The sequence below is a fragment of the Somniosus microcephalus genome, chromosome 1 (genome assembly GCF_052327205.1).
Source record: "Somniosus microcephalus isolate GS21.2 chromosome 1, FLI_Smic_1.0, whole genome shotgun sequence".
Lineage (NCBI taxonomy): Eukaryota > Metazoa > Chordata > Chondrichthyes > Squaliformes > Somniosidae > Somniosus > Somniosus microcephalus.
In genome coordinates, this window is record NC_140987.1 from 461,771,337 (window position 1) to 461,785,001 (window position 13,665).

The 13,665-nt window shown below is 54.7% G+C and overlaps 1 protein-coding gene across 4 annotated transcripts in view; it reads right to left on the bottom strand.

Moving 5' to 3' along the window:
- Positions 1-13,665, bottom strand: part of adgrg4a (adhesion G protein-coupled receptor G4a) — a 207,733-nt gene that overhangs the window by 66,498 nt on the left and 127,570 nt on the right. For all 4 annotated transcript variants that reach the window (XM_086002304.1, XM_086002303.1, XM_086002302.1 and 1 more), the window contains 3 exons: positions 7,636-7,681; positions 4,592-4,695; positions 2,866-2,987 (listed from right to left, as the gene is read on the bottom strand). In XM_086002304.1, the coding sequence (XP_085858430.1) occupies positions 2,866-2,987; positions 4,592-4,695; positions 7,636-7,681 (272 nt within the window). The remainder of the gene's footprint in view (positions 1-2,865; positions 2,988-4,591; positions 4,696-7,635; positions 7,682-13,665) is intronic.

Here is a 13,665-nt window from a genome sequence, read left to right on the forward strand (position 1 = left end):
TCTCCCTCAGTACTGCCCCTCCGACAGTGAGGCGCTCCCTCAGTACTGCCCCTCCGACAGTGCGGCGCTCCCTCAGTACTGCCCCTCCGACATTGCGGCACTCCCTCAGTACTGCCCCTCTGACAGTGCGGCGCTCCCTCAGTACTGCCCCTCCGACAGTGCGGCGCTCCCTCAGTACTGCCCCTCCAACAGTGCGGCGCTCCCTCAGTACTGCCCCTCCGACAGTGCGGCGCTCCCTCAGTACTGCCCCTCCGACAGTGCGGCGCTCCCTCAGTACTGCCCCTCCGACAGTGCGGCGCTCCGTCAGTACTGCCCCTCCGACAGTGCGGCGCTCCCTCAGTACTGCCCCTCTGACAGTGCGGCGCTCCCTCAGTACTGCCTCTCCGACAGTGCGGCGCTCCCTCAGTACTGCCCCTCCAACAGTGCGGCGCTCCCTCAGTACTGCCCCTCCGACAGTGCGGCGCTCCCTCAGTACTGCCCCTCCGACAGTGCAGCACTCCCTCAGTACTGCCCCTCCGACAGTGCTGCGCTCCCTCAGTAATGCCCCTCCGACAGTGCTGCGCTCCCTCAGTACTGCCCCTCCGACAGTGCTGCGCTCCCTCAGTACTGCCCCTCCGACAGTGCGGCGCTCCCTCAGTACTGCCCCTCCGACAGTGCTGCGCTCCCTCAGTAATGCCCCTCCGACAGTGCGGCGCTCCCTCAGTACTGCCCCTCCGACAGTGCGGCATTCCCTCAGTACTGCCCTTCCGACAGTGCTGCGCTCCCTCAGTAATGCCCCTCCGACAGTGCTGCGCTCCCTCAGTACTGCCCCTCCGACAGTGCTGCGCTCCCTCAGTACTGCCCCTCCGACAGTGCGGCGCTCCCTCACTACTGCCCCTCCGACAGTGCAGCGCTCCCTCAGTACTGCCCCTCCGACAGTGCTGTGTTCCCTCAGTACTGCCCCTCCGACAGTGCAGCGCTCCCTCATTACTACCCCTCCGACAGTGCGGTGCTCCCTGAGCACTGCCCCTCCGACAGTGCGGTGCTCCCTCAGTACTGCCCCTCCGACAGTGCGGTGCTCCCTCAGTACTGCCCCTCCGATAGTGCAGTGCTCCCTCAGTAATGCCCCTCCGACAGTGCTGTGCTCCCTCAGTAATGCCCCTCCGACAGTGCGGTGCCCCCTCAGTACTGCCCCTCCGACAGTGCTGTGCTCCCTCAGTACTGCCCCTCCGACAGTGCGGTGCTCCCTCAGTACTGCCCCTCCGACAGTGCGGTGCTCCCTCAGTAATGCCCCTCCGACAGTGCGGCGCTCCCTCAGTACTGCCCCTCCGACAGTGCGGTGCTCCCTCAGTACTGCCCTTCCGACAGTGCGGTGCTCCCTCAGTACTGCCCCTCCAACAATGCGGTGCTCCCTCAGTAATGCCCCTCCGACAGTGCGGCGCTCCCTCAGTACTGCCCCTCCGACAGTGCGGCGCTCCCTCAGTACTGCCCCTCTGACAGTGCAGCGCTCCCTCAGTACTGCCCCTCCGACAGTGCGGTGCTCCCTCAGTAATGCCCCTCCGACAGTGCGGCGCTCCCTCAGTACTGCCCCTCCGACAGTGCGGCGCTCCCTCAGTAATGCCCCTCCGACAGTGCGGCGCTCCCTCAGTAATGCCCCTCCGACAGTGCAGCGCTCCCTCAGTACTGCCCCTCCGACAGTGCGGTGCTCCCTCAGTACTGCGCCTCCGACAGTGCGGTGCTCCCTCATTACTGTCCCTCCGACGGTGCGGTGCTCCCTCAGTACTGCCCCTCCGACAGTGCGGCGCTCCCTCAGTAATGCCCCTCCGACAGTGCAGCGCTCCCTCAGTACTGCCCCTCCGACAGTGCGGTGCTCCCTCATTACTGTCCCTCCGACAGTGCGGTGCTCCCTCATTACTGTCCCTCCGACGGTGCGGTGCTCCCTCAGTACTGCCCCTCCGACAGTGCGGTGCTCCCTCAGTACTGCCACTCCGACAGTGCGGCACTCCCTCAGTACTGCCCCTCCGACAGTGCGGCGCTCCCTCAGTACTGCACTGGAGTGTCAGCCTGGGTTTTGTGCTCTAGTCTGTGCAGTGTGACTCAAACCCACAACCTTCTGACCCAAAGGCTAGAACTGACTGATCCACGGCTGACATGTACTTTCCGGTTAATAAAACATTAGACTTTGTTAAGTGTTTGGTATTTTTATTTCATTCATTCTTGGGATATGGACGTCGCTGGCAAGGCCGGCAGTTATTGCCCATCCCTAGTTGTCCTTGAGAAGGTGGTGGTGCGCCGCCTTCTTGAGCCGCTGCAGTCCGTGTGGTTAAGATACTTTGTCGTAGCGGTTTGTTATAACTGAGCGACTTGCTAGGCCATTTCAGAGGGCAGTTAAGAGTCAACCACATTGCTGTGGGTCTGGAGTCACATATAGGCCAGACCAGGTAAGGACGGCAGATTTCCTTCCCTAAAGGACATTAGTGAACCAGCTGGGTTTTTACGACAATCCGGTAGTTTCATGGTCACCATTAGTGATGGTAACTTTTTGTTCCAGATTTATTTAATTAACTGAATTTAAATTCCCCGGCTGCTGTGGTGGGGTTTGAACTCACGTCCCCGGATCATTAGTCCAGGTCTCTGGATTACTAGACCAGTAATGTAACAACATGCTACCGTACCCCCAAACAACATTTTTTCTTTATAAATCTTCTGCGAGGTGAGATTTGAAATTGTTTCAGGCAATGAGTTTTATCCGTTCTGTGTGGCCTTGATTATTAGTACACTCGCAGTCAGTTTTATATTTCAGTGTTAGTGTCTTACTGTTACTATCCCAATGAAAGTTGGAAGTGAGAACTTTCGCCCATAGTACAGGTACACATAACTACTTACTCAAAAGCCAGGTAGGTCAGTAAAATAATTCCTAAGAAGATGGAGGAAACTCCACATCCAATGTAGGATATGACGGTGAGGATCCGAACATTAACAGGATCGATCGAGCTCCTGGAGACATCCTGGTGGAAGAAGAATCCATTATCCATGTACAACCTGCGGTGCAGACATGCTTCACTCTGCACTGCCGAAGATCATAAAGGAACTTGGTCAAAAACAGACCCCCAATTGGCCAGGACTTCTAACCTGACTTTAAATCACTAAAAGATGGTGGACAGGTATGAAAAGTAATCAAAATGGCTGGCGGAATGTTGGCCTTTATCTCAAAGGGGTCCAAAAAAAAGTGAGGAAATGATGCTGTCGCTGTACTGAGCCTTGATCAGACCCTGTGTCTGGGCACGGTGTTCAGTTCTGGGCACCAAACCTCGGGAAGGATATGTTGGCCTCGGAGGGGAGCAGCCCAGATTCACCAGCAGAGCACCAGGGCTTAAAGGGTTAAATTATGAGACAGGTGGCACAGGCTGGGCTTTTATTCTAGGCTTCAGTTCAGTTGGTTAAAGGCTAACTTAATCGAGGTATTTAATATGACTAAAGGAGTCGATAGTGTAGATAGAGAGGGACTATTGCCTCTGGTGGGGAGGAGTCCAGAACAAGGAGGCAGAACCTTAAAATTAGAGCCAGGCCATTCAGGGGTGATGTCAGGAAGCACTTCTTCACACAAAGGGTGGTGGAAATCGGGAACTCTCCCCCGCAAAAAACCTATTGAGGCTGGGGGTCGATTTCAAAACTAAGATTGATAGGCCGTAAGGGTGACCCCGAGCTTCCGGTCGCCTGTCACTTTAATTCACCGCCCCATTCCCACTCGGACCTCACCGCCCTCGGCCTCTTGCATTGTTCCACCGTAGCTCAGCGGAAGCTCGAGGAACAGCACCTCATCTTTCAATTCGGCACTTTACAGCCTTCTGGACTCAACACTGAGTTCAACAATTTCAGATCATAACCTCGGCCCCTATCCTATATATATTTTTTATCCACACTCTGTCTTTTTTTCTTCTCTCCCACAGGGCAGCTGTCTTTCACTCTGCCAGCGCAATTTACACTTCATCTCGAGCCATCCTTAGTTTCTTAACCTGTCCCATTACCATCTCCTCTCGCCTGGAATATCTCTCAATGTCTCTTTACTTCTCCTGCCTTCTATCCTATCACAGACCTTCCCGTTTCTTCTTTCCTCCCCTCCCCCCCTTTCCCAGACCCTACACTTGCTTAAAAATCTGTCCCATTTCCTGCTTTTTTCCAGTTCTGACGAAGGGTTTCGACCTGAAACGTTAACTCTGTTTTTCTCTCCACGGATGCTGCCTGGCCTGCTGAGTTTTTCCAGCATTTTCTGTTTTTATTTCAGATTTCCAGCATCCGCAGCATTTTGCTATTGTGTTGATAGGCTTATGTTGGGTAAGGGCATTCAGGGCATCGCCCCATTCCAGGGTCAGGCTGGACTCTGACTCCAGGTTTACCAACAGCTCCTCAGTGTGATTGCAGCTAATTGTAATCTTTCCGTTCTCCACCAATTGCTTAGTGCAGGGTCCTGGCTGACACGGGACACAGTGATCCCCTGATAGAGTGCAGTTCACCTGCGGAGAATCTCGCCCCACGCTGTCACACACTCACTTACTGCATCAAAATGCTCATTCTAGATGTAAATGCGGGGCTGGAGTTATCCAATTCTTACCAATAAAATGCCAAAGTGGGTGAGATGGTTACAGTAGCAGGTTGTGTATTTCGAGCTGCTGCTTATAACTTCACAGCCCAAAGAACTCCAGCCGCCGGCTCCACCTGGGAGATAAAGAGAGATGTGTTTCTGATCAGTAATCTGGAATACAAGGGGGAGGAGGTTCTGTTACAGCTGTACCGAGCTCTGGTCAGACCCCCTCTGGACACTGGGTTCAGTTCTGGGCCCCGCCCCTCTGGACACCGCGTTCAGTTCCGGGCCCCGCCCCTCTGGACACTGCGTTCAGTTCCGGGCCCCGCCCCTCTGGACACCGCGTTCAGTTCCGGGCCCCGCCCCTCTGGACACTGCGTTCAGTTCCGGGCCCCGCCCCTCTGGACACTGCGTTCAGTTCCGGGCCCCGCCCCTCTGGACACTGCGTTCAGTTCCGGGCCCCGCCCCTCTGGACACTGTGTTCAGTTCCGGGCCCCGCCCCTCTGGACACTGCGTTCAGTTCCGGGCCCCGCCCCTCTGGACACTGCGTTCAGTTCCGGGCCCCGCCCCTCAGGAAGGATATCTCGGCCTCGGAGGGGGGGCAGCACAGATTCACCAGAATGATACCGGGGCTGAAAGGGTTAAATTACAAGGACAGTTTGGACAGACTGGGCTTGTGTTCCCTCGAGTTTAGAAGATTAAGGGGTGATCTAATCGAGGTGTTTAAGATGATTAAAGGAGCTCATCGGGTCGATCGAGAGAAACGATTTCCTCTGGAGTTCAGGACAAGGGGGCAGAACCAATGGCCCCTCTATTTTGGGGCAGCGCGGCCCATTCACAGTTCTGCGTGAATTTTACATTGAAAAATCCAGTCCCAGGCTGCGCAGGACCGGCAGGGAGGTGGCCAGGGTGCTTATACAGAACGCTGGGCAGAACCTTCGAATTAGAGCCAGGCCGTTCAGGGGTGATGTCAGGAAGCACTTCTCCACACAAAGGGTGGTGGAAATCTGGAACTCTCTCCCCCCCACAAAAAACTGTTGAGGCCGGGGGTCAGTTGGAGCTTTCAAGACTGAGATGGAGAGATTTTGTTGGGTAAGGTTATTGAGGGGTCTGGAGCCAAGGCGTGGAGATGGAGTTTGGATTCAGATCAGCCCTGATCTAATTGAATGGTGGAACAGGCTCGAGGGGCTGAATGGCCTCCTCTTGTTGTTATGTAACGAGGGAATGTTTGTAAGTAGCACAATCCCCATTGACCTGGAGCCGGACTGGACCGGATCCCCCCACATGGATCAGGATTCTCACAGACTAAAGGAGGCCGGTGTGGGGGGCGGGGACACTCATTACACACATCTCCTGAAACGTACATATTTTAAGCTTTAAGTTGTTTTGTAGAATAGGGAGAGGTATTTGACAGAAAATGATAACAGGTCACTGGACGTTAGCTGGTAACTGGCGAGGTGGGGAGTGAGTTGGACGGTCACTGTTGGAGCTGTTGCTCACCCGGCAGGACTGGGTGCTGAGCTCAGCCAGGCTGATTCACGGTGAACAGGGGCCACTGATTTTCCATCCACACTCTCCCCCGTGAGTCAAGGCTTACAGTACGACCCCTCTGAACGAGTGGGTTTCTGAAATGCCTTTCGTGGATCCAGTGTAATTTAATTATTAATTCTCGGTATGTGGGCATTGTTGGCAGTTATTGCCCGTCCTGAGAAGGTGGTGGTGGTGGTGAGCCGCCTTCTTGAACCGCTGGTAGCGGGCTTGATACAAACTGTGGGGCTTGCTGGGACACCTCATAGAGGACTGGAGTCACATATAGGCCCAGACCGGGGAAGGACAGCAGGCTTCTTTCCCTAAAGGACATCAGGGAACCCATTGGGTGTTTGTGACAATCCGACAGCTTCATGGTCAATTTTACTGAGACCAGCTTAGTATTTCCTGATTTTGTTTTTTAAAATTGAATTCAAATTCGCAAACTATCAATGGTGGGATTTAGAACTCATAGGGGGAGAAATTCAGTATCGCCCCATTTGGGCGCAATTATCGGCCGGGCGCAAAGTTTAGCGCCTGGCTCTAACTATCGCCTCCGACTGCAAACTTGGCTTCTATTGCCCCTGGAGGTGATTGGAGCGCTAAATCAGGCGTTACACACCTCTCTTAAGGCGCAAAGGCCGAGGAGTGAGGCGCTACCTCAGAGCGCTGGCGAAGCTCATGTGATGTCAGTCAGCAATGGAACACAGACACACTGGCGCCGGCCAGTTCTTAAAGGGGAGGGTCGATCTTGCTCTCCATCCACATCCTGTTCATTGCAGCCTTGAATCTCGGCCTGGACAGACCTGTAGATCAACTCTGCTGGAAAGAACAATGGAGAGGCCCAGGGAAAGAGCTCAGAGTGCAGCCCCCCATCATCTCCTCTAAATCGATGCAAGGAAGATCAAATCAAAATAAACCTGCAAAGTGCTGCTCAGTACCCAAAACTCCTTCACACAGCGTTGAATCTCTCCAGAAGTCTCTCTCTCTCTCAGAATGCGTGGTGCAAAAATGTCACCGACAAAAAAAGGCAGGAAGCGGTCGCCTTTAAATAGCGCTCCCCCAGTCCCTTCCTGACAGCAAAACGCTCCCCTCAACCTGTCGTTGCTAGCGGCAGGCGGTAAGGCAGGGGGCGCCACTCAATATCCGGTCCGGGGCGCTACCGGGGCGTTGCGCACTCGACTGATGTCACGATCTGCCGGTGCAGGAGATCGTGGCAGTAGTGTTTAGCGCTGGCGCAAAATGTCTGGTCAATTTCGTGAGTGGCACAAACATCGCCGCGCCCGGGCACTAGTTGCTTTGCGCCACAGTAGCGCCCTCTTAAGGCACTAACGGGAGGCGCAAAGCAACCGAATTTTCCCCCCCACATGGTCTCCAGGATTATTAATCCAGCAGCACAAACACAACACCATACCCTCATGAAATGTGAACCTGGATAAATAGTAACACACAGAACGCTTTGAAAGATGCAATTTGAGGGAGAAATGACACAAACGACGGGAGTGGGAAGTGAAATGATTGCACATTGTGTAAAGCAGAGAACTCACCGTGTTGCTGAAAGTCCCAGAACACACAGGTCACTGACTCACCGCTCTGTCAAAGAGAAACACTCACTTTAGTCCACGGGCTAGTGAAAAACTCTGCCCCCAATGTAGAACCCTCTCGGAGAAGGAAGCGGGTTTAGGATTTGCATCAACTCCGTTTCCCATATATTTAAATAGAGATTTTGGGGGTGAAATAGATCGTTAGCCCAATCACCCATTTCACATTGACCTTCCAGCAAAGCTCCGCCTGTTGTGTGCATCGGAGACTTGGACTGAGGCACAAGCGGATGGAGCAGAAATAGACGCGGTGGGCAGTGGTGTCTTCACCGCTCTGCTGCATTCGATGGTGTCACTGGCCCAGTAATTCCGGTCCCAACGCGTTAGTACGGACGGGGTACTCACGCGTGGGCCCGTTGGAAGTGCCGGATTTCAGCATGCACAGCGCATGCGCCGAAAACCGGCATTTCCTCTCCTCTGAACCAAGGGGTTAAGAGGCGGTTCCCTTGCGACGTTTCAAGCAGCGCGGACGCGTTGAACTTCGGTTTTTTTGACAGGTTTGTCCGTGCGTGACGGCCTCCACTTTTTACGAATGTAAAAAGCAGACGTAAGGACTTAGTTTTATAAGGTAAGTGGTCTAATAATTAAAGTTAGAACATTTTTTACACAGGTTTATTATTTTTAAAGAATTTACAGAAAGGTAAGTGTATTTTTAGACCCGATTTCTAGAAAAAAAATTTTGGCAGAAATTTGCATAATTGTTTAAAATAGTTTTTTTAAGTTATTAATAGTTAATTTAATTATTGGAATGTTTTTTTAAGTTTTATTTAAAGTTTAAGTAGTGTTTTGGGCGCCCAGAGTTTTCATGAGTTTGACAGGTCTTATGTCTAACTCATGAATGGACTTTTGTAAACTCCCATTGGTTGCCCAGTGCTCACGTGATCCCAGCCGGCTCAGCGCACTAAGTACGCCGCTGGGTCACGCTCGCACAGCGCGCCGGGAGCTGAACCGGGCCACAGACCGGAAATCCACGCAGGGCCAGGCTTCAAATATCAGCGCGATATGTAAGTGTAGGTCGGGGGCTTGCACCCGCGGGAAGCCCCCCCCGACCCGAATTTCTGGGCCATTTTGTGTCACCGGTAGTCGGGTCAAAGTGAGTACACGCCCCCCCCACAATGCCACACCCGCCAAAGGCATTTATCTCTGGACTCGTGGCTAGACTCAAGTGGTCACACGGCACCTCCAGGGCACTCAGATCCCTCGCTCCAAACCCCTGGAAATGTCCCACAGGCGGCCAAGCAGCTCGGAATCTCCAACTGCCGCTCAGCTCAGGATCCCAGGGTAGAGGCACCATTAGAAATGGAGAGTTTTGATCCACCAGTCCAGGCACTGGAGGAGGCTGCGGCAATGGTGATAGACCAGACAGGCTGAATGGCCTGATTCTGTGCTCGACATTCCACAGAGATCAAAAACAGCCTTTAACCATTTGAGCCCTGAATGTTCATTATCTCGTTCAAAATGTGCGTCCATTTCTTATCCCTCAATTCTTGAAAAATGAAGCACAGTTTATTCTTAACCCTGAATATTATAAAGTGTTGTTAGATAAACAACCAAAACCCTGAAATGTTCATCATTCACACAACCTCAAATAAACTGGTTTGTGTAGTTTCATCCTTCGACAGCCTGAACCGATCAACAGGGCGAGATTCAACTTCAGCAAAATATTACAAACCCACCCATTACACACCCGCCGGTTATACACCCACCTGTAATACACCCGCCCGTTATACACCCGCCCATTACACACCCGCCCGTTATACACCCCGCCCTTTATACACCCACCTGAAATACACCCCCCCGTTATACACCCACCCATTACACACCCGCCCGTTATACACCCGCCCATTACACACCTGCCCGTTATACACCCGCCCGTTATACACCCCGCCCATTACACACCCGCCCGTTATACACCCACCTGTAATACACCCCCCCGTTATACACCCGCCCATTACACACCCGCCCGTTATACACCCACCTGTAATACACCCCCCCGTTATACACCCGCCCATTACACACCCCCCCGTTATACACCCACCTGTAATACACCCCCCCGTTATACACCCCGCCCATTACACACCCCCCCGTTATACACCCACCTGTAATACACCCCCCCGTTATACACCCGCCCATTACACACCCGCCCGTTATACACCCCCCCGTTATACACCCGCCCGTTATACACCCCGCCCATTACACACCCCCCCGTTATACACCCACCCATTACACACCCGCCCGTTATACACCCATCTGTAATACACCCCCCCGTTATACACCCGCCCGTTATACACCCACCTGTAATACACCCCCCCGTTATACACCCGCCCGTTATACACCCGCCCATTACACACCTGCCCGTTATACACCCGCCCGTTATACACCCCGCCCATTACACACCCGCCCGTTATACACCCACCTGTAATACACCCCCCCCGTTATACACCCGCCCATTACACACCCGCCCGTTATACACCCACCTGTAATACACCCCCCCCGTTATACACCCGCCCATTACACACCCCCCCGTTATACACCCACCTGTAATACACCCCCCCGTTATACACCCCGCCCATTACACACCCCCCCCGTTATACACCCACCTGTAATACACCCCCCCGTTATACACCCGCCCATTACACACCCGCCCGTTATACACCCCCCCGTTATACACCCGCCCGTTATACACCCCGCCCATTACACACCCCCCCGTTATACACCCACCCATTACACACCCGCCCGTTATACACCCATCTGTAATACACCCCCCCGTTATACACCCCGCCCGTTATACACCCACCTGTAATACACCCCCCCGTTATACACCCGCCCGTTATACACCCCGCCCTTTATACACCCACCCATTACACACCCGCCCGTTATACACCCACCTGTAATACACCCCCCCGTTATACACCCGCCCGTTATACACCCCGCCCTTTATACACCCACCCATTACACACCTGCCCGTTATACACCCACCTGTAATACACCCCCCCGTTATACACCCGCCCGTTATACACCCCGCCCTTTATACACCCACCCATTACACACCCGCCCGTTATACACCCACCTGTAATACACACCCCCGTTATACACCCCGCCCGTTATACAGCCACCCGTTATACACCCCGCCCGTTATACATCCGCCCGTTATACACCCTGCCCGTTATACACCCGCCCTTATACGCCCGTTATACACCCGCCCTTATACACCTCGCCCTTATACACCCGCCCGTTATACACCCGCCCGTTAGACACCCGCACCGCCTGTTATACACCCGTCCGTTATACACCACGCCCGTTATACACCCGCCCGTTATACACGCGCCCGTTATACACCCCGCCCGTTATACACCCGCCCGTTACACACCCCGCCGTTATACACCTGCTCGTTATACACCCGCCCGTTATACACCCCGCCCGTTATACACCCCCCCGTTATACACCCCGCCCGTTATACAGCCACCCGTTATACACCCCGCCCGTTATACATCCGCCCGTTATACACCCTGCCCGTTATACACCCGACCTTATACGCCCGTTATACACCCGCCCTTATACACCCCGCCCTTATACACCCGCCCGTTATACACCCGCCCGTTATACACCCGCCCGTTATACACCCGCCCGTTATACACACGCCCGTTATACACCCGCCCGTTATACACCCCGCCCGTTATACACCCGCCCGTTATACACCCTCCCGTTAAACACCCGCCCGTTATACACCCGCCCGTTATACACCCGCTCGTTATAAACCCCACCCGTTATACAGCCGCCCGTTATACACCCCGCCCGTTATACACCCGCCCGTTATACACCCCGCCCGTTATACACCCGCCCGTTATACACGCGCCCGTTATACACCCCGCCCGTTATACACCCGCCCGTTACACACCCCGCCGTTATACACCTGCTCGTTATACACCCGCCCGTTATACACCCCGCCCGTTATACACCCGCCCGTTATACACACCCGCCTGTTATACACCCGCCTGTTATACACCCGCCCGTTATACACCCCGCCCGTTATACACCCGCCCGTTATACACCACGACCGTTATACACCCCGCCCGTTATACACCCGCCCATTATACACCCGCCCGTTATACACCCCGCCCGTTATACACCCGCCCGTTATACACCCTCCCGTTATACACCCGCCCGTTATACACCCTCCCGTTATACACCCGCTCGTTATACACCCGCCCGTTATACACCCGCCCGTTATACACCCCGCCCGTTATACACCCGCCCGTTATACACCCTCCCGTTATACACCCGCCCGTTATACACTCCGCCCGTTGTACACCCCGCCCGTTATACACTCCGCCCGTTATACACCCGCCCGTTATACACCCCGCCCGTTATACACCAGCCCGTTATACACCCTGCCCGTTAAACACCCGCCCGTTATACACCCGCCCGTTATACACTCCGCCCGTTATACACCCGCCCGTTATACACCCCGCCCGTTATACACCCGCCCGTTATACACCCCCCGCCCGTTATACACCGCCCGTTATACACCCCGCCCGTTATACACCCGCCCGTTATACACCCCGCCCGTTATACACCCGCCCGTTATACACCCCGCCCGTTATACACCCGCCCGTTATACAACCCGCCCGTTATACACCCCGCCCTTATACACCCCGACCGTTATACACCCGCCCGTTATACACCCGCCCGTTATACACACGCCCGTTATACACCCGCCCGTTATACACCCCGCCCGTTATACACCCGCCCGTTATACACCCTCCCGTTAAACACCCGCCCGTTATACACCCGCCCGTTATACACCCGCTCGTTATACACCCCACCCGTTATACAGCCGCCCGTTATACACCCCGCCCGTTATACACCCGCCCGTTATACACCCCGCCCGTTATACACCCGCCCGTTATACACCCGCCCGTTAAACACCCGCCCGTTATACACCCGCCCGTTATACACTCTGTCCGTTATACACCCCGCCCGTTATACACCCGCCGGTTATACACCCGCCCGTTATACACCCGCCCGTTATACACCCGCCCGTTATACACTCGCCCGTTATACACCCCGCCCGTTATACACCCGCCCGTTATACACCCGTCCGTTATACACCCGTCCGTTATACACCCGCCCGTTATACACCCCGCCCGTTACACACCCGTCCGTTATACACCCTGTCCGTTATACACCCCGCCCGTTATACACCCGCCCGATATACACCCGCCCGTTATACACCCGTCCGTTATACAACCGCCCGTTATCCACCCGCCCGTTATGCACTCGCCCGTTATACACCCGCCCGTTATACACCCCGCCCGTTATACACCCCGCCCGTTATACATCCCGCCCGTTATACACCCGCCCGTTATACACCCGCCCGTTATACACCCGCCCGTTATACACCCCGCCCGTTATACACCCGCCCGTTATACACCCGCCCGTTATACACCCCGCCCATTATACACCCACCCGTTATACACCCCGCCCGTTATAACACCCCGCCTGTTAAACACCCGCCCGTTATACACCCCGCCCGTTATACACCCGCCGTTATACACCCCGCCTGTTAAACAACCCGCCCGTTATACACCCTGTCCGTTATACACCCGCCCGTTATACACCCCGCCTGTTAAACACCCGCCCGTTATACACCCCAGCCCGTTATACTACCCGCCCGTTATACACCCGCCCTTTATACACTCTGTCCGTTATACACCCCGCCCGTTATACACCCGCCCGTTATACACCCGTCCGTTATACACCCTGTCCGTTATACACCCGCCCGTTATACACACGCCCGTTATACACCCGCCCGTTATACACCCCGCCCGTTATACACCCACCCGTTATACACCCGCCCGTTAAACACCCGCCCGTTATAAACCCGCCCGTTATACACCCGCCCGTTATACACTCTGTCCGTTATACACCCGCCCGTTATACACCCGCCCGTTATACACCCCGCCCGTTATACAC